The sequence below is a fragment of the Lycorma delicatula genome, chromosome 2, assembly GCF_047948215.1.
Source record: "Lycorma delicatula isolate Av1 chromosome 2, ASM4794821v1, whole genome shotgun sequence".
Classification (NCBI taxonomy): domain Eukaryota; kingdom Metazoa; phylum Arthropoda; class Insecta; order Hemiptera; family Fulgoridae; genus Lycorma; species Lycorma delicatula.
Window position 1 is genome coordinate 74,147,444 of NC_134456.1, and position 27,397 is coordinate 74,174,840.

The following is a 27,397-nucleotide window of genomic DNA, read 5'->3' on the forward strand; positions in this document are numbered from 1 at the left end:
ATCAGGTAATAGTTTAATTTATTGATCAGTACTAACTGACTTATACGTCTTTATACTATTCTGAAGTCACATTCCCATTTTTGAAAAACTCTGGCCTTAAATTCCATTACAATTTTGATGTGAAAGTAGATTTCATCAATGTCCAAAGATTTTTGAGGGAAGTTTTATTTTTATCACCTTTTACTAAGATTTTATTTAGCAAAAATAAAACTTCCATTACCACTGAATTTTAACAGATGAAATTTGTCAAATCTTAAGTTAATACTCTTGATGCTTGATGGTGGTTTGTTCAACAATTTCTGGCATTCAGATATTTTTTATTAGACCTAGATGCTTTGTAATCGACACTGAATATGTGGTTTCAAAATATTCAGCCCATGCTCTTAAATGTAAACAATAGAACCTGGATCAAGATTATGAAATTTCTTGTGTAGTCATATCAATGTTTTTATTTGTACTTTGATGCATTCCTGACTGACACATCATTGTGACTAAATAGAATCAGCTGGGGAACAGACAACAGTCCTGACATTAACAGCTTTGCTGTGAACAGTTCAAAATTATCTGTTCTCGTATGATATCCTTTACATTTTAACAAAGTAAAGATTATTAATCTTAAATGGTATTAAAAAAGAAGTTCAGCTTTTAATATAATAGACAAAACTTATAATAGAAAAAAAAATAATAGCCAGAAATTTTAAAAGAGGCGGAAAGTAGAGGCTCAAATAGTGTAATCTTTACTGAGAAAAATTTGTTTGTCCATTTCTTAGTTCAAGGAAAATATTTTTTAAAGAATTTTCATATAGCTGCAGTCTTTTTATGTAGTTTTCTACCTGGTAGAATCTGTGGATATATACTGGATGTAACTATTCACCGGCAAAAGGATAAAAATTATGAAAATTGAGAGGATATACAAAATACTTATGTCATGGAAGTTTTATCATGTTACCTTGGGCCGCTGACAAACCTTACATTAATATCTGCAGATAGTGGACAATAGTACATCCTAACTGAATTTGATTTAGGATTGTTGTGTAGTACCGTAACTATTATTTTTTTAAAGTTTATTTACCTGTTGCAGCCTTACACATCGCAATGAAGACTAATATTTGGAAAGTTGTTTATAATTTCTATCCTGTTTTCATACACTTTTTTATAAAGAGAATGTAAAATTTGTTTTGATGGGTCAGATGTGTTAAACATTTTTTCAACATGTTTAATCCATTATAAGGATGAAAATCAAAATGATCATTCATCATATTTTCATTGAATATAAGGAAAAGTTGCAAAAATGCAACTGAATTATCTTTATATGTATAAAATAGTATTTTAGTTATAATAATAATTTAATATTATTTTTACAGATTAGAATGGCTGACTTCAATTCTGACCCGTGTGTTAGAGATTTCGGCATCAGTGTTGCAGATCGTTTTACACCTGTATCTGGAAGGATTTTAAATCCTCCTGTTTTGCTGTATGATAAGGTAAAATATTTTTCTGTATGAAGAACTATTCAGTTGTATAAAGTCTGTAAATAAGTTATGAGATTAGTTTTTTTTTGGTAGCCAAAGTGGCAACACTGTAAAGTTACTAATAAACGTATGGTTATATGAACAGCTGATTTATATTAGATATTAATATCTTTAGTCTATTGTTGCCACATGAGACGTAAACAAATTTTTGGTGAAACGAGTTTTTGTTGTGCGTTACAAAAATGAGTGATATTAATTAAGAGCAATGTTGTGCAATCAAGATTTTGTTAAACTCTGTGAGAATACTACTGAAACTTTTCAAAATTAAAAAGGGCTTATAGTCAATAGCTTTGTCACAAGCCCAAGTTTTTAGGTGGTTAAAGCATTTTCAGATGGCTGGTAGTCAGTTGCAGATGATCCATGCTCTGGAAGACCATTAATGTCAAAAAGTGAGACAATTTTGAGCTAATCAGAGACTTGATATGGTACGATTGGCAATTAACTGTCAGAATGATTGCAGAACAATTAAATTTGAACCATACCACAGTCAATCAAATTTTGACAAATGAATGTAACATGAAAAAATGTATGCACAATTGGTCCCAAAACACCTCACTGTTGAACAGAAAAACAACAGGGTGGAAGTGTGGTGCAATCTTCTAAGGCGAATATAAACTGATTCTGATTTTATAAAAAATGTTATTACTGGTGATGAATCTTGAATATTTGAGTATGGACCAGAAACAAAACGCCAGAGCAAGGAGTGGCATACTTAAAATTCACCACCTACAGCAAAAACGAGCAAATCAGATATCAAAACCATGCTAATTTGTTTCTTTGATAGTAATGATATTGTCCATAAGGAGTTTTTGCCTACAGGACAGTCTGTAAATCAATATGTTTACCGAGTAAATACTGACAAGTGAAAGACTGCAGAAAGACTTGCCTGCATCAGACCAGCCATCAAAGACAACTGGATGCTGCAAAATGACAGTGCACCTTGTCACATGAGTTTTTGGCAAAGAAAAACATTCCTGTAGTTTCTCAACCACCTTATTCACCTGACTTGAGTCCCTGCGATTTTTTCCTGTTCTAACTTCAAAAAACCACCTTAAAGGACACCAGTTTAAAATTGTAAAATGCATAAAAAAAGGAACTGACCATCTGAAGGATATTCCGGTTTCTGAATTCCAACAGTGCTATGAATAGTGGGAAAACTGTTTGGAACATTGCATGATTTCTCAAGGGAACTATTTCAAAGGTGATAGTCCATGTATAATTGGATTGTAAATAAAACATTTTGCTGAACCAGTCTCATTACTTTATTTACAGACCTCTTATGTAGATTGTTAGGAATTGCTGTTAATTTAATTTTTTTGTTATTTTGAGTCATTTGAAAGATTGTACATATTGTGATTTGCCTCTAGAAAACTGAATATGAGAAATCTGTTGACATTCTCATATTACATATTCTTTGAATTGTAACATTTAAAAAATATAATAGTTATGATAGATATGGGATCCTGTAGATATATCTCTTACTTTCGATATATTCTCTATACTCTACTATCTTCCTACTATCCCATCTACTTAACAATATGCAGTGCATCAGTTCTAAACAAAGGTCATTAAAAATCACAACAGATTTCACATATTTATTTATTAAAATCTTTATTCATTATAGTTGTCGATGTTTATTTTGAGTTTGCTCATACATCAAGTTGAACATTAAAGAAAATGCTTCCTTTGGAATCACATTAGTTCGCTTGTCATAGTTTTCTGTATTGATAAGATATCCTTAAATTTCTCATCTCTTTCATCACAGTCTTTATTTTTGGAAAAAAGTTAGCCAGTTCTTGGGCAACAGATTCATCTTTTTACCGAAACAAGGAAATAGAAATTAAAGAATGAGCCAGAACTTTGTCAAGCAGAAGAAACAAGAACCTTTTCTATGAGCTATGGTCTGATGTCTAATTTAGATAATCATATCGTATTATCACTTACACCATTTACTGTTTCCAGTTGACTCATACATGAGGTGCTAACTTTCATTACCTGTTTTGGTTCAGTTTAAAAGCTTTCTTTTGTCATTGACCATCCGGCATTTAACATGTTGGTTTTTGTTTCGGCATTAAAAATCAACAAAATGTGTACACTTTGTACTCTTTTTCACGCCTTGTAAAATATTTGTTCTGTTTGTCTTTTGACTCTTGCCATTTCTTCTAATATCTAAACACCAGTTTTATCTACTGCCAAAACATTTTGAATTTGATTGTCGATTTTAAATGGTTCTAAGAATGGTGAGAGACTGAACAAGGCTGTCTTCTAACACAAGAATAGCTTGTCTGGTCTCTTGCCCTTCTAGCGTATGAAATTTTAAATGTTTCTGTAATTGTTTTCCCCTAAATTTTACAGAAAAATTTAATTATTCGTACATCAGTTATTCTACTTTAAACCTAACACAAACAAAAGTTGAACATGATCATGATTGTAAATCGACTATGTCAACTGAATAGATTAAAACTTGCTCAATGTACAAAAAAATATTCTCTAATTAGTATATTAGATTTTGATAGGTTAATCTATTGCTTATATTTTGATATAATACTATTGTTACATTTGACTAATCTACATCTTGGACATTATTAAGAATTTTATTTAATGTTAATTCTTATTTTAACTTATCAAACATCTATCTTTTTTCATGTAACTTCCTGTTATTCACCAGTCTTTTTTCTAGAGCATTTTGTAAAGAAAAAATTGTTTTATTTGTGTAATGTTAAAGTTTTACTCCATGGTTGTACTGTTTGTTACTGCTAAATAACTTGAATGGTGATTATTTAAATACAGTTTTGCCCAGTTGATTTTTTAATCTCTTGGTAGCTGAGTGGTTAGCGATACTCATATGAATGCCTGTTTTTAACTAGCATTTGAGTCTCGGAAATATTTTTCTTTGTTTTCTCTCTAGTTCATTATTTTATTTTTTCACTTACAATTGTTTTCAGCGTATTTTTCTTATTTAATTTTTGGATGATTATTTTCCTAATTGATACACTAGGCCTTATTTATATATTAAAAAAATTTTATTTTGTCTTCCTTGACAGGATAAAAAGCACTTTCAGCCACCCTAAACTATGAAATTAATTATTAGTTGTATTTTTTCTTCCTTCTGTTTTATTAATATTTACTTATTTAAACATTACATATTTTTCTTTTTAGTGATTCTTTCTTATTTTTTTTTAAATTTCTTCAGTTTGTAGTTTTTAGGTTATAAATTTTAACTTGTTTAAAAAGACTTTACATTAGAGACCAGTAGTTGTTTCCTATGCACTCTACATTAAGTGCCTTTTTGATAAGCAGAAATTGTTGAAATATTTTATTTGTTTTTAGAGATTGCTTCTTTCATATTAAAAAATTATCAATTACTAATAAAATTTGTGTAAAGAATCTTCCTACAAATGTTTATGTTCACGAAAATGAGGATTATTTGTAATGAAGATACTATTGTAAGAAGTAAAATTGGGTTCTGCGGTCAGGACTAATAATGTGACAAGGCTGTTGAGTAATATTACAAACTTCAATCTTTTAGATCTTACCAGAGATGAAAATGTTAACCAGTAAAAGTAGAATGGATGATGCTTTTGACAATATCAATGAAACCGAACAGATTATGCCAGATATTTAGTGGAATTGGTTCTATAAACTTATCAGAGAGTTGCATGCGTTGATTGACAATTCTGATTTAATTATTAGTCATTTAAGGGAGAGGTTTCAGTGCTAGGAGATGATTTAGCACTGATTGGAAAGGAAAATTTTAAATTAAAAGTAACATTCTTAAACAAAATGCTATTGTTAAAAATGTATGATTTTTACTGTAGATATCAAACATAGTTAAAAAAATCCATCTCTTTATTCATCATCGATGAATTGAATGAATCCAAGTTGTACTCAAATGCTGACAACTCTAGTTCCTCCTTTAATAATGTTTATGTAGAGACTGGTTTTAGTTTTAAATTGGTAACTATGATAATAATCCAGTCTTGGATAATAGCTCTACTTCCAGGTTTACAGATGTCAGAAAGAGGAAAAATGTTGAGCCAGTGAAAATGGTTGAAAAGAAATTTAATTCAAGCAAGAATGTAGATGAAAAGTGAAGAAGGTTAAAATCTGTGAAAGCAAAAATGAAAGATTTGTTCATAACTCGCTTCGACCACCTGCAGGTGGTCAAATAATCTCTTCTAATGTTATAGAATCTTTTGAATCCCTAAAACTAAAATCATTGGATTGTACTAAGCAATATCAAATATGAGGATATAATTCCTTTCACATTTCATCTGCTGATCCTGGGAAATGTCCTGAAGTGTTCTTTTAGCTCTTGTATGGTTCTTTAAAGCAATATTCAGTGTGTGTTGAAAGACTGCCAGCAGAGGATAGCCTGTGGATTGACCCCAAATCAATAATTTGGGGTAATGATAACTTTATCAGAATGTTAAGTGTACCGTATGGTTATATACTGTCAATATGAGGTAATTAAATTTACTGAAACGTGGTTAAGTGATGAATTTAATAGTTGCAATTACTTTTCCAGATGTTACATTGTTTTTAGAGCTGTCCTGTAATTTTTTAATGCGGAAGTGGAGTCCTGGTAGTGGGTAAAAGGAAGTTAACATGCTTCAGAAGACAGATTGGAGTCTGTAGAGGGGTTTGTTTTCCCCAATCTAATGTGTTGATTTTCCAATCTAGTTGCTATTGTTATTTCTAACCAACAATAAAGCAGCATCTGCTTTATTGTAAGCAAAGCTGGAGGAACCTTGGATTGATCAAGTGATCATAGGTCGCCGCTTTGGGAGTATCGGTAGTTGCTCTTTGCTGTACAAATCTCTAGCCCAGAGAAACTTCAAATTTTCATCAATAATGTGGAATAGAGAAAGAGCTTACACACACAGCTGATTTCATTGAGAGAATCTAACAGAAATTTATTGCTTAGATGGAGAAAAAATTCCCCGATCAATTATTGAACTGTCAACCTTAATAAAATGTCAGATGTTTTATGATATTGTTTTCGAAAAATATTGAAAGGTGAGAGTATCATTCTTATTATGGTTGTTGGCCTGAAAGTACAAGTGCTAGAAATAGTAAGTATAAATTTAGAATTGTAGGCAACTGCACATCTGTTGTCAGATGTCTCAGAATAACTATTGTTAATAAGTATGACATGGTGGAACCTTATTGTAATTTAGCTGTTAAATACTTTATAAATTTTATTCTGTACGTCGGACAACATACAAAAGCATCAAACTGTTTCTACTGCCTTAACTGTTTACTTTCTCACACTGGAGAGTTGCTTTCTGTCTGTGCTGCAGATGGATTGGATAGCTTGGGTTTAAAAAATAATATTTTTTTTAAATACATGGGCATCATCTTTAAGCCCTCATCACATTGTTTAAAAGTAAAGAAAAATCACCTCTAGGATTGTCAGATAAAAGGGTGTATAGGGCCCTGACATTTGAATAAAATAGAAAATTAAACATAATATTTAATAAAACTAAGTAAGTTACATGAATTGTCAGAAAAAAATCTTACACTCAGGTGTAAAGGATCTTTACAAAAATGAACTGCAGTCAAACATAACATAAATATTTTGCTGAAGGCTTACTATAAACAGGTTAGAAATCTGCTGGTATGAAGGTTATTGTTGTTTCTTCTTTACAGTTTTCCAAATCAGCTGTAATATCATTTCTTAATCTCTACCTCTTTTCTGAAGTTTTCATGCATTGTACACTCTTCAAGTAGATGCTTCACATACATCGGTCTTTCTTTGTCAGTAAGCATATATGAATGCTGAATATTTTATTTGTAGTGACTGATACTCTGTCTTGTCAGTGCCATTGTATCTGATGCCATCGGTTTCATATCGATTTTCAACATAAAAGTAATTTTGATTACATTCAATTTGGTGTTTAATCTTCTCCATTCTTTGTTCCAAGTGTTTGTGATGATATTGGTCAGGCAATTTTTGACATCTGCTACTTGAATAGGGATTATATCTGAATTTTGAACTATTTTATGCCATCTAGTTATGTGCTTTCATTTCCTGAAATATCAGCAAGTCACATTATTGCCTAGCTGTACTTGAATTGAATGTATAACAGCTGTTTTACTGCCCTGGATGTGAAACTTAGATTGTATATTTCAGAGAGAGAGAGTTTAGCTACATAAGGATATTATTATTATTATTTTATTTAAATCTTCATAATTCAGACATTATTAAATGGTTTCAGCTCTTATCACCATACATGTATACTACATTTGCTTGATAAATGGAACTTTGGTCAACAATAATATGTGAATGTCGGTGCATTATTGGTGATGCATTTGCAGTTGTTTTTATTTGATAACATTTCACCAAAAGGCTTTCATTTTACCCCTTTCTCATCAAATCTAAGACTTATTATTCGTCAAAGCTGTGAGGGGTAGCTATTGATAAATTTTTTATAAAAGTGTGTCCTGTGAGGAAATGTATATACTTTAGGAGCATTATAAGTTAAAATAAAAAATGCTTGTAAATACAGGTTCAAAAATTTTTTATTTTCCAGTTATTTTTTGTTGCCCAAAGAATTTCTCAAGTTTACCATAAATTGAAATCGTCATATTGCGTTATTGTAATCGCTACTCATAGAACAAATGCTTTTTAAGAGTGTAATATTTTAATTGAAGGATTTCAAAATGTTGGATCTCGCACTATATCCATTATTTTCTGATAAAATTTTTAAAACATAATTTCTTATGTTTGGATTATACATTTAGAAACTTAAAAGAAAATTTACATATAATATAATTTTGAGAAATTATTCAAAAACAAATCTGTTTCAAGAAAATCAAAATGAATTTTCATAGAATATAATTTTGAACGCTTAAAAAATATAACTTATAAATATTCATTTTTTTAATATTATTCAATTTAATGAACTGTTTGTCAACTAACTATAAGTCCTGAAACTGCATCATGACCGTTGGCAGAATAGTGGGAGAATTTGATCTCTTATTACTATTTTCATTTATAAGTATATATTTCAGCCTTACTTCATATCATTGTGTATAATTATGAATTGTAGTGTTAATATAAATTCTGATGAATGTTTATTGTTGAAATAAAAATCAACACTATTCATAAATTCAGCATTACTGTCTTAACCAGTGCTTGCAAACTTTGTGTTTTTACATCTAAAAAAAAAAAGTGATCAATATATGGTTATAATAACATGTATAGAGAAAAAAAATTGTTGTGACATCTACACCTTTAATTTTCTTTATTAAAAATATTCTCAATGGTAGGTTCAACCTGTTAAAAGAAATATAAAATTATGAGAAGTAATAGTATTGAAAAAAATTATAAATATATGAATGTTTTTGAACAGCATGTCTTACTTAACAAAAGGGTATGAAGAACATGGTCGGCATGTTATGCCACTTATGCGTTATCTGTATAAATAAAAATCAGACCCGAATCAGAAAATTGACAAAAATTTGAAATCAAAACCTTTTTTACTTACTAAAAAAAAAAATTATTAAACATGCATGTTTTTAGCTATTTATAGACCACATTATTTTGTAGTGCATAGCGTTACTATGCATAATAAATGATCCTGTGAAATAAAATGTACTCTTGATTTAGAATAGTGTTTAATATACTCTATTTTTCAGGGTACTTTAAATATCTTAAGAACTTTCAACCCGACGATGTTGATACAAGAAATTTCTATTTTCTAAGTTTAATTTGCAGGAACTGCATAACTTTCTCTTGCACGTGATTCAGTCATAGACTTAGAATAATACTACTACATAAAGGATTACACTATAAAACATTTTAAATAACATGCATCTAATTTTAATGTGATTGTGGAGGTTTAGATAAACTTGTGCATAAAATTTTTCTCAAAGTTGTAAAGAATCAATTAGATTAGTTCATCGATCCAAGAGCTTTAAGTGAAAATCCATACATAGTCATTCTGATTTATATACAATGCCATTCACTGAGTAGATTAATTTTAATTTATCCAATTTTTTTTTAAGTAAGAAATATATAGTTTTAAGTGAAATGTTAATGAAATTATATATTTTTCATTTCGAACAGGAAGAAAAAAGACCATTAAAAGGAGTCTGGAGAGCTGGAAAATTTTTGAAAGGCACTTCTTTAAGAAATTGGTGTATTTTGAATTTGGATTTTAGAACAAGAGAAGATTCTTTAATGTAAGCGTATTTGTAATCTTTTTAAGTCAGTGGTTCCCAAAATTTGTAAACACAATTTCATAATTTTATTTCAATTTCAGTTTGTCATGAAATATATACAGTTATTATAATTTTATTTCTATTTTCAATTCATTGTTGTTCAGTTACATTTTCTTTCTGATCTAAAGTGGGTTTTATTTATTTTTACCTAACCCGTGGTAAAATTTGTCAAATTGTAGCAATTTGACATTGGGCACTTTCGTAAAATCTGGATTCAGCAAGGGCGCCAAGAATCAAAAATGTTTGGGAAACCTTGTTTTAAATTATTCATTTTGTTTTATATGATTTTTATCGAGCTAATATTTCAAGTAGATAAGACCTTTGTTTTAACAAATATGTAATATAATTTTTTTGTAAAACTGTACTGTTTATTCGCTATACTTAATATAAATTCATTATAAAACTGAATATTCAGTTAACAGCTAATCCATTTGGAAAGTATTACTTACTCACTCACTCACTGACTTACTTGCTTACTTACAGTTAAAAGATGTACTATATGTATGTATTATAAACTTAATATACTCTTACTTTAACTGCAGGTTATAAGTTTCTATTTGTAAATTTTTGAACTGAAAGAAACTGATGAAGATCTTTTAATGGTAGTGTATTTAATCAGAATTAATACTATGACCTGATTTTATTGATAATGTAATTTTAATAAGTTTAACCGTTTAATTTGATTATTAAATATTTTTCTTATAATTATTTTTATCACGGCATTAAACATGTTTTTGCAAGTGAGTAATTGTCTTGTTCTTTGCTGCGCAGCTAGAATTTTAAAGGATCTGCCCATTATTTTTAACCAAAAATAATCATGGTATATTTGTATGGTTATTTTTCACATTGGATTCTGATGGATGTGGATGGTCTTGTAAAATGTTCAGTTGCCATAAATATTAAAAATATTTCAGTGCAAATAGGTAAGTAATGGGCTGGATGTCATAAAAGTTTCAAAAGATAAGTGATATTTTACTTATGTTCAAGATAAGCTGATCGGTGTTTATACTGAAAGATATGTAAAAGCCCTGTTTTTGATGTAATAAAATTCATTTTAATGACTTTTGACATGTAGATCGTTGCAGTACTGTGGTAACTCAGAATTACTGAGTACCACATCATGTTGGAAACAAAGCATTTACTAAATTAGTTTGACACACCCATGATTGTGTACTACTTATCTAACAACAAAAGTCGTTTTTTAATGAATTATGTAATTAATAATATTGATAGTGTATAAGTTAATTTTATTTATTAATTAAAAATAATATATGTTTGTGTTATAATCAGACACTCAGCGCTGCCTATGGGCAGCTTTAGTATTAAGAACATTCTGCATACGATCAAACGGAGTTCGACAGTGAAAGAGGAAGCATGCACGCCAGTACGGCCTCTGCATCATAATAATATAGTTTAATATTGTTAATCTTATAAATATAGTATATTTAGTTATCAATCAGTGTGTAATTATTTTATGTATACTACAGTCCATTATTCTGCTACAATGTACAGCCCATTATCAATATAATTTATACAACAATGAGCATAGGAAATAATGTTACATACATATATATCTGTTTACAAGTAAATTATTTAATATATTTTAAAATGAAAAGACTAAATTGGAATATGAGGCTACATGCATATGAAAATTGCATAAGTGATTAGGTCGTTCTGTTACTTTCTGCCTGCATAATTAATTTTATAGAAAATATCACAGAATTTCATTGTTATTTCATAGTTTTCAATAAAATCATGTATTTTATGTTACGTAAGTTTTCTATGTAATAATTTTATTACTAACTTCATGTTTCGTAACCTAAAATTAAATTAAACTAAATTACTACATGACGTGGCCTTATTATATAAACTTAAACGCTTTGTAATTTAAAAGTTACATAATGTTCGATATAAATTCAAATAACAGATAACACGATGCTGTAGAAGTTGTGATAGGATTAAATGTAGAAGAAAATTGAAAGCAGTGTTTGATTTTTGGATTTACATAGCTTTGAATTAAAGCCATTTGAGTTAAAATCCTATCTGTTTCCGTTTTCAAAATATCACTAAATTTTTTATTGTATTTTATCACTTAAAGTTGGGCAAACAAACGGACATGTGCGTATGATTTTAATTTTATTACTTTTAAATCTGATACAGAGTGTTTATAAAATGTTGGGCTGGGTATATTTTTCGGATTCTACTTGTAAAAATAAACCAAAAAAAAAAATATTCTTAGGAAAAATGGCATTTTTTCTTTCACTCCTTTCCCTGTCTGCCATTTTGTTATTTTTGTATAAAAATTTTATTTCTCAAGTTCGGATAGACAAAATCACATTAATATTTGGTAAATGTTTTGGTAATGAAGTTTTAAAATTACCAAAAAATCAGGACTTATTTTATTTTTTCAACCGTTGTATCTCCATAAATATTAGTTTTATCAAAATGTATGTTATTTGTTCAAATTTTATTATTTTGTTCAAAATTTTGAACAAAATTACATTTTATTTTTTTAAATCTGTTAACAAATAGCCAAGTTATAGCAGAAAATTGTTGCAATTTTGTGTCCGTTTTCATATCCTTTACATTCAATTCAGTTAAATATTATTGTTTTTATTTATTGTTAGTTCTGGTATTGTAAATTATTATCAAATTAAGTAATAATTCTCGCAATAAAATTTAATTTAAAATGATAGTAAAACAGCTAATGTTAATTTTTACTTTTGAATAATGTTTCACAGTGACTATTACTGCTGACGATCATGTCAATAATGTTAAAACGCATGCACATTATTTAAAAGGAATGGAATGGAATGCAAAGTTGGCAGGAGTTTATTACTCCCTACTATATCGCAGAACCTGGACAGAGTCCCTTGCTGCTGGATCATTCTAATCGGGCTTGTTTTTTAAAAGGGTTAATTTTAAATAGCGGGTCTAATTTTTCAAGTTTTGGTAATTTTTTTATTTAGTTAATTTAAGGCGGATTTAATTGCATTCCAATCCGTTGTTCAACCAGCGTTATCGAACCCATTTTATGGGCCGACCGCGGAAGGCTAGGCTTATGAAGCCTGTCCTCCCGACGCAATTCCCCTTCAGACCGTCTACTGAAGTCCTTTCGGTGCTAACGCTTAATAGGCTAGCAGGAATACGCCACAACGGGGCACTAACTATCAGGAGGGAGCAATGCGACCCCTACTCCGGAGGAGTCGCAATTGCTGGTTTAATTTCATTTACTTGTAAGTGTTAAAGGAAAGGTTGTGTAGAAGTTCTTCATCCACTTCTGTTATGGCTGCCTTTCAGGACGCATCTCTGCTGGGCTCTGTTCCGGACTCCAGTCCGTGATGTTGGGACGAGTAGAGGATCTTCCTTCTTCTTCATCTTCTTCTTCTCCCTCTTCTTCTTCCGAAGTTATTTAAAAATAAAACCATATAATTTTAAAGTAATTTAAACTCGTTGTTTACTTGTGAGTGTTTTGTTTAAAATTCAGTGTTGTTGGTTTATTTTTTTAAGTTACGTTGTTTTATCATCATGGAGTTTGAATATCCTTTTATGGAAATGTGTGACATGCATTTAATGTATGGTTTAGCAAACTGCAACAGGACAGAAGCAAAAAAACTATATGAAAACAGGTTTCCTAATAGACGTTTGGACATCTCTTATAACTTTTAACAGTAGTTAACTGTTTATTTTTAAAAAAATTACACCTAATGTTCTACAATAATTAACATAAGATTATACAGAGAGTTGTTTTATTTTTATAATTATTAGATCTAATATTGTGAGAAAATTATTACTTAATTTGATACTAATTTACAATAGCAAAATTAACAATAAATAAAAACAATATTTAATCGAATTGAACGTAAAGTGGAGGACATGAAAATAGATACAACATTACATCATTTTCTGCCATACTCTGCTATTTATTAACTGATTTTAAAAAATTAAATGTCATTTTGTTCAAAATAAAAGGCTTAATATTTTAGCAAACATGCATTTTGATAAAATTAATATTTATGAAGCTATAATGGATTGAAAAATAAACATGGCTGCCATGAGTAAGATGTTTCATCCAGCAGATTTATTTTGTACTTACTCCAATAATTTTCTGTGGACCGATTCATTAGAATCCGAGCGTATGTGCAGAAATACAAATTGAAAGGTTGGAACAACAGGTCATAAAAGTGTGCTAATGAGTGTCAATAGATTGATTTTTATTGTGGATAGTTCTTCATATAAAAGACAACATTAAATTGCCATTCAAATTGACTAACATAAACAACATTTCATTCAAGTTTGTATTGGATATCAGAATTTTAATCACGGTCAGTGTTTAGCAAACAGCAACAGCAATATTTTCATGCCCTTATTGTTTCATTTAATTGAGTGAATTGTAACATCAGTGTTTTGTTCCGTGAGCAAAAATAAAAATGTTGCTAAGTTTTGCCACAACATTGCTAATCCATCATTATTTGACAAGCATGATAGCATTTATGTTATTCAGAAATGCATTATTCCTAAACTACATATTTTACAAGGGAATATAAATCATTTGTTTTGGAATGTTTGGTTCTTCTTGTAAGTTGTGAAAAGGCTTTGGTGTGTCTGTCTTAAGTTAAAGCTCATTCCGTAATTATAAGGAAGACATTTTTGAAGGAAATGCCTTCAGAGTATTACTGAATGAGGCCAATAAACGTTTTGCTGTGGAGATCTATGGTGACTTTGGGCCTTTGAGATTGTTGTATGTTTCAGCAGTCAAAGCAATATACAGAATTATGAGCAGTTACTTTTGTACAAAGAAAGTTTCTTCTACAGATAGTAAAGAGCTAGATAAGCACATAAACAAACTACACAAAGCATTTGAAGCTACAGATGTCTTGAAATCCTTAAAAATCTACATAGTTCTAGATCACTACTAATAAAACTTTATTTATTAGTAAGATAAATTGGTTATTATATTTGTTGTCATATTGACAATAATTACTTATATAATTCATATTAATACAAAGATTTTACAGTAATACAATCGGTCCAGTCATATTTGCATATCCATTCGCTTTTCCAACTGCAAGTGATAAAATGCGAAAAAAAGGTTTTTGTGATATTTTGAAAAAGGGAACCGGTAGGATTTTAATTCAAACTGAATTTGAGCTATGCAAATGCTCAATTGAAATGCTGCTTTCTGTTTTTTTCTCCATTTTAGTTAAACAGCTTCTACAACACTGTGAACAAATTAGTTATGAAAATTTTATTCTTGAATACGTAGAAATATCTACATAATTGATTTCTTTTATGTTACGGTGTAAAATTTGTTTTAATTGCCTTTTATATAAAGTAATTGTCAATTTTATTTTCTTGTTAAAAATACTGTAAGATTTATAATATAAAAAAAATTATTTTATCAAAATATGAATTACGTAAATAAATATTGAAATAATTTTAGTATTAACTCTATTTTGATTTCATCCTTTTTTAAATGAGAATTTTTGTAACGCTATATTGTAGCTTGATATATTGCCATAATATAAAATTGCTGGTATTATTAATAAATATGTGGTTAGTGAATGGTTTTTTAAATTATAAATATGAATCATGAAAAATTAAAAAAACAACACTCATTAAAGAGTAATCAGGAGCAACATCTACTACAATGTGGTCTGCTTTTCATCAGTTTTCTGACTTGCAAAACATTTCTGAGGTTTGACTCTGAAAAGAAACGCCATTATCTGAGATTTTGACTCTTCTGACGTGACCCTCAGTGAAGTGTTGGTGCTAACTCAACTTACAGTTTTAGCACCAGTGTGATTCCTCCTATCGCTTTACTTCAAGCTCTACACAGAATATCCTTGAGAGTTTTAGTAAAGAAAACCTTACCATTATCAAAATTTAAATTTCTAATCATTAATTTATTGACTTAATTTTTAAAGGAATCAAGGGTAAATGTTGATCTTTGACTTGTACTTCACAGGAAATTTGCTCGTGAAATGGAAAAAATAGTTGGAGTTTCCATTCATCCTCAACCAAATATAAAACATTTGGTGAGAAAACCTTCTGCGAGGAAAGAAGAAATTGTTAAAGAACTAGAAGTCTATAAAGATTTTGGAGCGGAATTGGTAGTAGCTGTTATTCCTGATAATGGAGAAACTTACGGTAATAAATTATATTTTTATGTAAATACAAAAATATATTAAAAAAAAGAATCATGTTTACTTTTTCTATGCTATGCAGTAGTATTGATTAGTGTGCAACCATTAGCTGCTAAATCGCAAGTGAATAACATTTTAATAGCTTTTATTTAATAACAGCTTTTCAAAAGTCTTATGGTAAATTAAGAGACAGTTATTGTTTAATCTATTAAACAACAATAATTTTGTCCGATAAGTAAAAATATAAATTATAAATATTTATCATATTTTATAATATGGTTTCCTTTAATTATATTTTATTCCACCAGAATTCACCATATTATCTTCATTATACTGTTGACATTCTAACAGTCATGACTGTATTCTCATTTTAATTTTTGATATATAATAATATTTTTAATCTCCTGATGATGGTTTGAAAAAATCTGAAAGATCTTGAGAAAATAAATCTTTTTGCTAAGGTGATTAAAAAAATTGTTTATTATTTAAATATATCAGCAGAAACCATGTATAAGAAATCTAAAAAAACGTTTCTTGGATGGAGTGAATAATTTGAGTTTGGTAGTTAAGTTTTAAGATGTTCAGAAGTAAATAAGACAATAAGGTGAATGATGTGTTCCATTTCTAGGTAGTGCCAAATATTTTTATTATTTCAGTTACAGGAATGTGTTTTTCAAATTTTCTTTGTTATTTCTGTTGTACATTATTTTCCTTTGATACAGATATGAATGATGTTATGTATTGTACATTTCTGATGATTCCTGGTGTTAGTCGCTTCATATTGAATCATCAGGATAAATCTTTCAATTTCAGCATATTCTTTCAATAACCAGACCTAATGATTCTGTGTAACAGTATTTGGTCAGTGGGTGGCATAATGTTAATCTCCTATACAATTTTTTACATGTTGCATCTATTTCTAGCAGCTGTATCACAGGGTTAAGATTGATCTGAATGTTTTATTATTTCTTGAGATATTTGTAAGTTGTCTTTAATTGTAATTGCTTAAATAAAGACATTATTACCTTTTACTCTTTCCACATGCATAATCTTGTATTTATTGGCTATGTAATGTGATTGGTTGGTCTAGCTGTGTTCTGGTGGTCTCAAATAGCTACTGATAGTCAGTATGAAAAATATAATTGAGGGTGTAGAGAACTGTTTCAAGAGCTGTCTTGACTGGGTTAATGCCAGGCAAAACCACAAGAAATCACCTTGAAAATGCTCTGTTTAATATCAGTTTCATCAGTCATCACTTTTTGTGAAGAAGAAATTCTGGGATTTCCAAGTGGACATAGCTGTTGGTAGAAGTTTGATAACTAGGAGAGTTTAACTGGTGGGTACACCAGTTAAACAAAAAGTAAAGTAAAGAAAGGTAAAGTTATTTACAAAAAGGGGAAGTTCTGTCAGACTTCAAAAGAGTGTTACTGTCATGATACCTAAGAAAGCTGGAGCAGATAAATGTGAAGAATACAAAAAAGTTAACTTAACTGCTTGTGCATCATAAATCTTAACTAGAATTCTGTACAGAAGAATTGAGAGGAGAGTGGAAGAAGTGTGTTAGGAGAAGACTAATTTGGTTTCAGGAGACGTATAGGGACAAGGGAAGCAATTTTAGTGGTTAGATTAATAGTAGAAGGAAAATTAAAGAAAAAACTGACATAAATGGCATTTATAGACTTAGAAAAGACATTTGATAATGTAGACTGGAGAAAATGTTAAGCACTTTAAAAAATTTAGGGTTCAAGTATAGAGATAGAACAATCGCTAACATTTACAGGAACCAAACTGCAACAGTAATAATCATAGAGCATAAGAAAGAAGCATTAATAAAAACAGGGAGTCTGACAAGGATGTTCCCTATCCTGTTACTTTTTAATCTTTACATAGAACTAGCAGTTAATGATGTTAAATAACAATTTAGATCTGAAGTAACAGTGCAAGATGAAAAGATAAAGATGCTAAGATTTGCTGATAATATAATAATTCTAGCCGAGAGAAAAAAGATTTAGAAGAAACAATGATTGGCATGGATGAACTCATATGCAAGAACTACTGCATGAAAATAAACAAGAACAAAATGAAAGTAATGAAATGTAGTAGAAATAAAGTAGATGGACCACTGAGGATAAAAATAGGATGTGAAAAGACTATGGAGGTAGAAGGATTTTGTTATTTAAGAAGTAGAATTACTAAAGATGGATGAAATAGGAACAATATAAAATGCCAAATTTCACATGTGTAATGAGCTTTCAGTCAGAAATTAATTTAAACATCAGGAAAACATTTTTAAAAGTGTATGTTTGAAGCTTAGCTTTATATGGAAATGAAACTTGCATGATCGGAGATCCGAGAAGAGAAGAAAAGGTGTTGCGGCAGATTGATGAAGAAAGAAGCATGTGGAAAAATATAGTTAAGCTGTAGGTGCTTTGATATTGCAGGGACAGGTAGACGAGAAAAATTGTTTAGGCAGGCAACATTTGGAATATGTAAAACAAAGTTTTAGGGATGTAGGATGTAGGGGGTATACTGAAATGAAACAACTGACACTCTAGATAGGGAATCTTGGAGAGGTGTATCAAACCAGTCGAATGACTGAAGATAAAAAACTAGGAGATTATTTTTATATATATATAGTATGTCAAATAGCCTGTAATGGAATGGAATCAAATGGTTGGAGCTAGCCTATAAAGCCAATGTTTAGATTTCTTAGCGTCTTTTTGGCTTGTTCCAGAATTATCTTATCCATAATCATTGTCCTTACATCTCTGTATGTTCTGTTGCATTTATTTTTTATTGTGTGCTTGGATGTTGAGAGTTGCTGTCAGATGTAATGACGGAGTAATGATTTTTGTAGAATGTTGGTAAGTATGTAAAATCATACTGCAATTTGCCAGATTCTGCATCATGCTTTTACCTAATGAATTTTGATACTTGTAAATAAGATGTATATGTTTACTACTAATATATGTGGGTACTTGCAGTTAGTTGGCTGGCTATGTTATCATTACTGATGAAGATGTAATTACCAATAATTGTGAATTTTATCTGACCGTGGCACCTTTCAATTCCTAGTCTACTTTACAGTTCTCTTAAGTTTCTTATGTTGCTGATTTCTGGTTTTATTTGTTTGTATTGTACAACCGTAATATTTGTTGTCTGTCAAAAATCCATTTATTGCATAATAGCTTTTCTCTTTTATAAATTTCAACAGATATTTTTGAAATTGTTAATAAAATCAATGTTTTAGAAGTTTATTATATATTTTAGCAGCAGTTCTGTGCAGTGGAAACAAAAATTCATCTCTACGGCAGTTGTGATTTCCCGATAAAGTTATAAATTTAGGTGGATTGGACTTGAAAAAAAAATGTAATTATATAAATAAATACTAGGAAATGTTAGTATATTTAATGTCTACAGCTGGATTTTTCACGAATGTCATGGATGGACACGAAAAATCTTTCTTTGTATTCTGACTGTTTGTGGTTGAACTCCAAAAAATTACTTGCATTAACAATGAATATACATAACTGTAATACATCAGATAAGGAGATAATACTTAAATAGCGGGACAAAGATAAAATTACAAATTAAGCCTTAGTCATTCTCTTTAATTTGGGCTGTAATGATACTTTCACATCAATCAATCACCAACAGCAACATTTCTCAACCTGAGAATCACTATTATATGAAAGGGATCGTGGAATTTGCCTAAAACTACATGTAAGCAATAATGAAACCATTTTATGAGAAAAAAGTTCATTTATTATAAACGTTACTATTATTTACACGTGTACTTATAAGTTCGCATTTAAAAAAACAAATTAATTAGATGGTTGTGTTTGTTTTTCACTTAACAGTTTCTTCGTACGTGGATCTATGTTAGAAACACACAAAAGGAAATTGTTTTCAAGTGATAAAAGACGATCCCTTTATTTAGTTTTAGCGCAACCATAGACAAAAAACTTTTTTCATATAGGTAAGACATGGCAAAAAGGGATTAATATTTTTAATGCTTCTGTGACTAAATTTCCATAATCACTTTGACCAGCAAGCCAAAATGTATCTAAATTTTCAGATGTGAATTGTAGTTGTAACATTTTATCGGCAGACATTCCAATGAGCTGGTGGTGAATCCCAACTGATATCTTAGCAGCTGCAACGTTTTCACTAAATAGATTCAGTACTCCGCCAAATGAATTTTTAGTTCATGCAAATGCATCTTCTTGGTATCTGTGATGAATAATAGTGTCTTTGTCTCAATATAATCTGAAGTGAGTTGAAATATAACAAAATGTTTGCTTTGAAGGTGAATAATCCAGATATTAAGCTTCCTAATTAAAGCATGAACTTTGTCAGTAAAATGTTTTATCATGTCCTTGTAAATTCACATTTAAGTTGTTTAAATGCAAAAATACATCAGCTATGTAAGCCAACAGCAACTTAAACTGATATCTAAAATCATTGAGAATGGTGTGTTTATCCTGGAAAAATAATTCATTTTGCAATTCCAAGAACCGGGTTAACACTTTCCTCTATGATAACCATCTGAATTCTGTATGGAAAAGAAGGAACTTTTTTCTTTTCGCCCATTTCATCACATAGTTTAGCCTATTCTGTTGTGATCAACTTTTAACAAAACTAACCATTTTTACCGCTTTACAGAGAATCTGTTAGAGATTTTCCACATATTTATATACTTCCTTATACGAAAAATCCTGGTTTTCAGATTTCAATGAAAATATTCATTTTGACCATCTCTGAATCATTTTGAAACAGTATCAGCGTGATATCTGTATATACGTACATGTGAATATATGTATGTATGTATGTATCTCGCATAACTCAAAACGATTAGCCATAGAATATTGAAATTTTGTATTTGGGACTGTTGTAACATCTAGTTATGCACATCCCCTTTTGATTGCAATCAACTAGGCCAAAAATGTGTATGCAGGATGTTTCAGTTTTGTAACATAAGGATTTTGGACTTTTCTTAACTGCAGTAATGAATAAACCCTTGTTGAGAAATTTTCAACAATATATCTATCATAAGTTGGTGGTTATGTTCATTCATTTCAGTTATAGCCAGATAAAATTTTAATTAATGAAATATTTGGATCTTACAAGGTGGGAAGGCACATCGGTTCGAATCAGATTTCGTATACTTATTCTATTTTTCATTTAAATATATTGATTTTTTAATAATTATTAACCTCTGACTATAAAAAAATAGAAAAAAAATATGACATTATTAATGAAATAAAATTTTATATACTTTTCATTTTAATTAAAAATTTATACAGTTACAGGTTAATAATTATTAATAAATCAATATATTTAAATTAAAAAAAATATATGCATGAGGTCTGTAAATTGGGTAATGAGACTGGTTCAGAAAAATTCTTTATTTACAATCCAATTATACATTATCACCTTCGAAATAGTTCCCTTGGGAAGCCACTCAATGCTTCAAATGGTTTTTCCACTCTTCACAGCAGTGTTGGATCTCAGAAACTGGAATTTTTTTCAGATGGTCAGTATGTTTTTTTTTTTTTATGTTTTCCACTGTTCCAAAATGGTGTCCTTTGAGGTGTTTTTTTTTTAATTCAGGAACAGGAAAAAGCCAGGGTCTCAATTCAGGTGAATAAGGTGGTTGAGGAACTACAGGAATGTTTTTCTTTGTCAAAAACTCGTTAATTGAGATTGCAGTATGACAAGGTGCATTGTTATAATCCAGTTGTTTTTGATGGCTGGTCTCACGTGAAGAATTCTTTTCTGCAATCTTTTAAGAATTTCTCTGTAAACATATTGATTTACAGTTTGTCCTGGAGACAAACACTACAAAAGTCTCTGATTTGCTCAACATTGTCGTTGCTTTTTGATGTTAAGTCTTCCAGAGTGTGGTCGTCTGCAACTGATTCCCAGCCATCTGAAAATGCATTAAACCACTTATAAACTTGGGCTTGTAACAGAGCATCATCTCCATACGCCCTTTTCAATTTTGAAAAAGTTTCAGTAGCACTCACAGAGTTTAATACAAAACTTAATTGCACAATGTTGCTTATAATTAGTATCAATCATTTTTGTAATGTACAACAAAAACTCGTTTCACGAAAAGTTTGTTAACGTCTCACGTGGCAACAATAGACTAAAAATATTAATACCTAATATAAATCAGCTGTTCATATAAACATATGTTTACTAGTAACTTTACAGTGTTGCCATTTTGGCTGCCAAAAAAAAAATCTCATTATATACAGACCTCATATATGAAGTCAGATTTTAACTGATGTGTCCATGGTAGAAGATTCGACACATTCTCACTTACACCGCAAAACTACTTGAGTAACGTGAAACAAAATTAATATAAAATGTTTAAGGAAATTTTTAGGGCCATTTTTATTGGGAATGAGTGAATATTGCATGTTAGTATTTTGTGATGAAGACTCATAAACAGTGAACTATTCACACACGCAATATGGTTCAAATCGGTGTCTCTAAGCCCCGTGCCTTCCCCTTGTTAGCTGCAGTAATATGGATCTTAGACTACAGTAATGTTGTGCCTTATTAGATACATTTATTTTATTTTTAAGTTTATTTAAAGAATAATAGAGGGACTCTAACCTAATATTTCACATAAGATTGTTGAATTAATAATTGTATAAATATTTGGTTTATAAAAATTAATATTTTAGCCATTTTTTTTATTTGTCCACTTTATTAAAGAATTGGAGGATCGTATTTCACTTTTAAATAAAATAAGTTATAATGAAGTGCAGCCAAAAATGTGTATATGTAATTTAATTGGTATATAAAGAAGTCATGTGGTGTTCCATCATTTTTTTGTGGCAAGAACATAACCGTGAAGGAAGCAGTATGTCCATTCCGTCCTTGGTGTAAGATGATTTTTTTAATTTTTCAGAAATCCACTATTCTTTTCAGTTATCGCCTTTGCTCCATTACTACATAACTGCAATAGATTTTATCCAATCTATGTTATAATTTTTAGTAGCTTCTTAAAAAAACATCTAAAAGTCATTGGCCTGTTGAATGACAATGTACTGATTTTCAAAATAACATATTTTCTTTGATTGATCTGTCCCTATCACCTTCATATCTCCCAAAATGTAAGAAATGAGAAATGTTTGCCACATCCGTTAATTCATCAAATAGAATATAAAAAAATTCACCTGAATTCACTTACTGAATTATCTGTTTGCAAACAATGCAATATCAAATTCGCTTTGATATTGCGTTGTTAGAAAGTGGAATTTTTTTAATTCTTCCATGCTCATTAAAACATTGACCATATCAACTGCAGCAGGCAAAATGAAGTTTTCTGTGATTGAATTGGATTTACACCTTAGCTTACTTAACCCTTTAAACCCTAGGTGCCGATATATTGTCGCTGAAGTATTCTGTTAAACCCCACGGTGATGTTACATCATTGCCATTAGTTGTATCAAAAATACCAGGTGATGATATATTGTCTCCGAGGTATTTTTGCTTTAAAACTGATTATTTTTATATTTTTTTGAAAATAGTACATGTTTGTTAAATGAAGTATTTATTAAGGAGGTGGTAGGATTTGTTATAAATTTAGGACATTTTTCTTTTATAAGAAATGGAAGGAGGGAGGAATATCATCATTGTCAAGAGTTCTTTATGAGCTTTGCGGGAAATAATGTTAATAATTCAGATTCTTAGATCAGTTTGAAAGAAGCTAGCAGTTAGTTTTTCTAATTTGAAAGAAACCATAATGTAAGATCATGATTAATTTTAGCTTATAGATTTTTGCAATCAGATGTAAAAAAGGCATTAAATATTTGCAAATTCTCATTAACAGGTTTAATGAACAACAAGAGTTGAGAAATTCCATCATTTTTTCCAAGTAGGATGGTTATGTCCTTCACAGTGCTTCAGGCAGCTTTCTGCAACTGTGCAGACCATAATATAACTTTTTAGCATTACAGATACACTTTAAAATTTGTTTATATAAATCTACCTAATTTATGAAGAAAGATTTTCAGGTTATTTTCATAATTATAGGGTTCTCTTTTTTTATTACGAGAGAGATGGATTGCAGTCATGACACAACCTTTATCACCTTTTAGCGATGTATGTTTTTTATGGAATAAGAGAAAAAGCGATAGTAAAATATTTAAATTTTGTTAAAAAGCTACAAAATAAAATATTAAACATCACTTGTTTTCTTTAAATTAAATAATAAGTCTCATTCTGGAAGTATGAATTAATGCATGTAATATTATTTTTTTTAAATACTTATTTTATAAAATTTACCTGTTAGAACTTTTATCCTGAAGATTTGAACCAATATAAAGTTTTATTTTAAGTAGTAGTGCTGTGTGGTCTGAATTACTGCTCTTGATTGTTTCAATTTCACGATTAGATGGGTCAAAACCGAGTATAAAATTATACCTTGCATAAATAGAGTGGTGCTTGATCCTAGTCATATAATTTAAGTGAACCCAGTAAGCATCTGTTACATCCACATGTAAAAATTCAGCACAAGTTGGATTGCATTTTGAATTTGTAATCTTTACCTAAATAATATGTTATGAAGGATATTTAATTTTGCACAACTATAGGAAGAAATCTAGTTTTTTAAAATATATCTAAGGTTTTTTTCATTATCAGGAGTCCCACAGGTAAACTATATAAAGACAGAAATGTGAGTCCATGACAGAAATGTGAATTTGAATGTTTCTTCTTCTAGTAAGAGGACTTTGTTTACTGTAATGATGTGAAATCTACTAGACATTTTGGACATATGCACCATCCAGATGAATAGCATCTTATAGACTCCTCAAAAAGTAGTTTGAAAGCAGTTCTTCATATTGAAAATAATATTCCATTGACCCCTTTAGCTCATTCAGTTCATGTTAAGTCATATGAAAATATGAATTTGGATGTGATTCAGTGTGAGAAACATTTGTTGTAGAGACCTGAAAGTGATAGTATTGTTACTTGGTTTACTAAATTTTGTTGCTTTTCGTGCAAGTGAGAGAGCAGGAATAGGAAAAGCATTATGTTAAAAAAATATCCTAAAAGAGAAACATTGACTGCAGGAGAGAAGAACATTATGAGCCTGCACTAGTAAAACCTTCCGCCACTATACATTAGGCTAGGTTTAATGAAAAATTTTGTTAAAGCAATGAATTGTAATGGGATTGGATTTCACTTTCTAAAAAACAAGTTCCCAATATAAGTAATGCTAAAATAATTGAAATATTTGTTGGACCACAAAGAAGAAAACTAATGGATGATATTGAATTTGAAGACAGTTTGAATGACTATGAGGTTGCTGTGTGGAAGTCTTTTAAGAAGGTTATTAACAACTTCCTTAGAAATCATAAGCAAATAACTACAACTGATATTCTTAAAACTATAAAACAATATATGTGACTAAAGATTCATTTCTTAAATTCTCATCTGGATTTTTTCCTACCTATCTTGGCGCCGTGAATGATGAACAAGGAGAATGCTTTTTATCAGGAAATATCCACCAAGGAAAATCGAACCCAGAATGCTCACTACTTCTAGAATCTAAAGAGGGACTGATACATACAGCAAAATACATCAGAAAATTCAAAAGAAGCAGATTTTAGGCATGTAGAAATTGCAAGTATAATATTGTATACAGTCACATTGCTTTTTTCGTACAATAAAAAGTGGTAATTACCAAAACACTATGCCTGATATAGAATGAAAACACATACATATTTGAAATCAGTATCAAAAATATAATAAGATTTAGCTATTAACTTTCTTGTACCAAACAAAAAATTAAATTTTGTTGTCCAGTGTAACAGAATTTATAAAGAGGAATAATTTAAAATAATAATTTTGTTATTTTTTCTAAATGAAAAATTTTGAAAAAATTAATTAAATCTGTTGTTAATTCTTGAAGTCTATATAGACTATATAGGTGATAAATTACCCACCTTACTTGCTTATATTATAGTTTATGGGGATGATAAAATGCGACGTATACAAGCAAAATGTTGACTGTTCGTTTGCATTCTTATTGCTGCTGCTTTCATCAAGGAACACAAAGATATTAGGTTGGCGACAGAAAATGTAGGGAAGAGAGTTGAAAACCACCGTGTTGATATCAGTGTAGAACTCTGTAAATTAATACAGTACTTTATTAAATTAATAGATTTAAGTAAAAGTATTTTAACTTTTAAAGGTCTAAATTTATTGTAATAAAATTAGATGTTTTAATTTTTACAAAAAAACATTTTTCTGTTTTGTTTTTAATAATAAAGATTTATTTTTTAATCATAAACTTTATTTCATCAGTTTTCTCTGAATTAAATTAACTTCAATTTTTGATAATAAAATTTACACATTTCATTTAACAAAGTTATTTTACTTCAAAACCTAAAGCAAAAAAAATGCGATTTGCTTCCCTGAATTTTTCTGTTTTACATTTAATATGAAAACAACAGGAGATACAGTTCTGGGTCCTGTTTTATTCATTTTTTTCAAATCAAAAACATGGGAAAACATCAAGTTTACCCTTATAATGTCTTCAAATTTCAGTATGACCTCATTTTACCAGGGGAATGAAGTCCAGGTGAATAATTTCGCCAGCCATAACTTTATAACAAAATGTTTTTGGGCATATGTTTGTGTGAACTAATTCCTTATATCAAGCTGTAGAATCAGTTTCAAAATTATTTCTCTTCCCTCCTGAATCACTCTGTACATAATATTTATATAATATAAAAAACACATTTTATGAGTCTAAAGATAAAAAAACATATTTTACTTAGTTGTTTTGTTGGAAGTTATTATTAAGCCGATAAAAGTATTTAAAAATTATATTTTTTCCTGAAAATATATACAGTTTGTTTTTTGCTTGTGTTGTTATTAGTAAAATAACTTTTATTCTTTTAGGTTGCAGCCAGTCATGATCCTAAAGCTTTTTAATATAATATGTTGTGGCGTCTTCAGCCTGCTAGAAAAGAAATAATTGAAGACTTGGAGAACATCATAAGGAAGCAATTACTTTTTTTCTTAAAAAGAACTAACCATAAACCTGAAAAGATATTCTTTTATAGAGATGGTGTTAGCAAAGGGCAATTTTCACAGGTAGCCAATCTCCTTAAAAACATTTTTGTATAATGTACATTTTGTTTGGCAAGACATGCATTTTTAATAGTCATAGTTTTTACCTGTGATCAGTACAAATTAATTATAGATAATAAATCTATTTTAATCGACTCTTATCAGAAAATCTCATTTGCCTTACCCTGACTGCGAGCAGGAATAATAAGGATCATGATTTTTCAACCATTATAAAGCAAACCCAATTTTTGAAGTATAAAAACTTCTTTATTTATGTGTGACTATATAGTGCAGAAAAATCTCACAAAAATATTCATTTGATTTATATTAGAGTTCCTTTTTGGAAGCTTTTGCTTAATTAAATGTGTCTACTTGTTTGTTTAGTCTATT

The 27,397-nt window shown here is 29.6% G+C and overlaps 1 protein-coding gene across 2 annotated transcripts in view; it reads left to right on the forward strand.

Annotated features, from left to right (window-relative positions):
- The window catches only part of LOC142320202 (protein argonaute-2-like), a 55,192-nt gene extending 28,144 nt beyond the window's left edge, over nucleotides 1–27,048 (forward strand). For both annotated transcript variants that reach the window (XM_075357886.1, XM_075357887.1), the window contains 4 exons: nucleotides 1,365–1,484; nucleotides 9,607–9,722; nucleotides 15,730–15,911; nucleotides 26,837–27,048. In XM_075357886.1, the coding sequence (XP_075214001.1) occupies nucleotides 1,365–1,484; nucleotides 9,607–9,722; nucleotides 15,730–15,911; nucleotides 26,837–26,853 (435 nt within the window). In that variant the 3' untranslated portion in view covers nucleotides 26,854–27,048. The remainder of the gene's footprint in view (nucleotides 1–1,364; nucleotides 1,485–9,606; nucleotides 9,723–15,729; nucleotides 15,912–26,836) is intronic.
- Nucleotides 27,049–27,397: the final 349 nt, after the last annotated feature.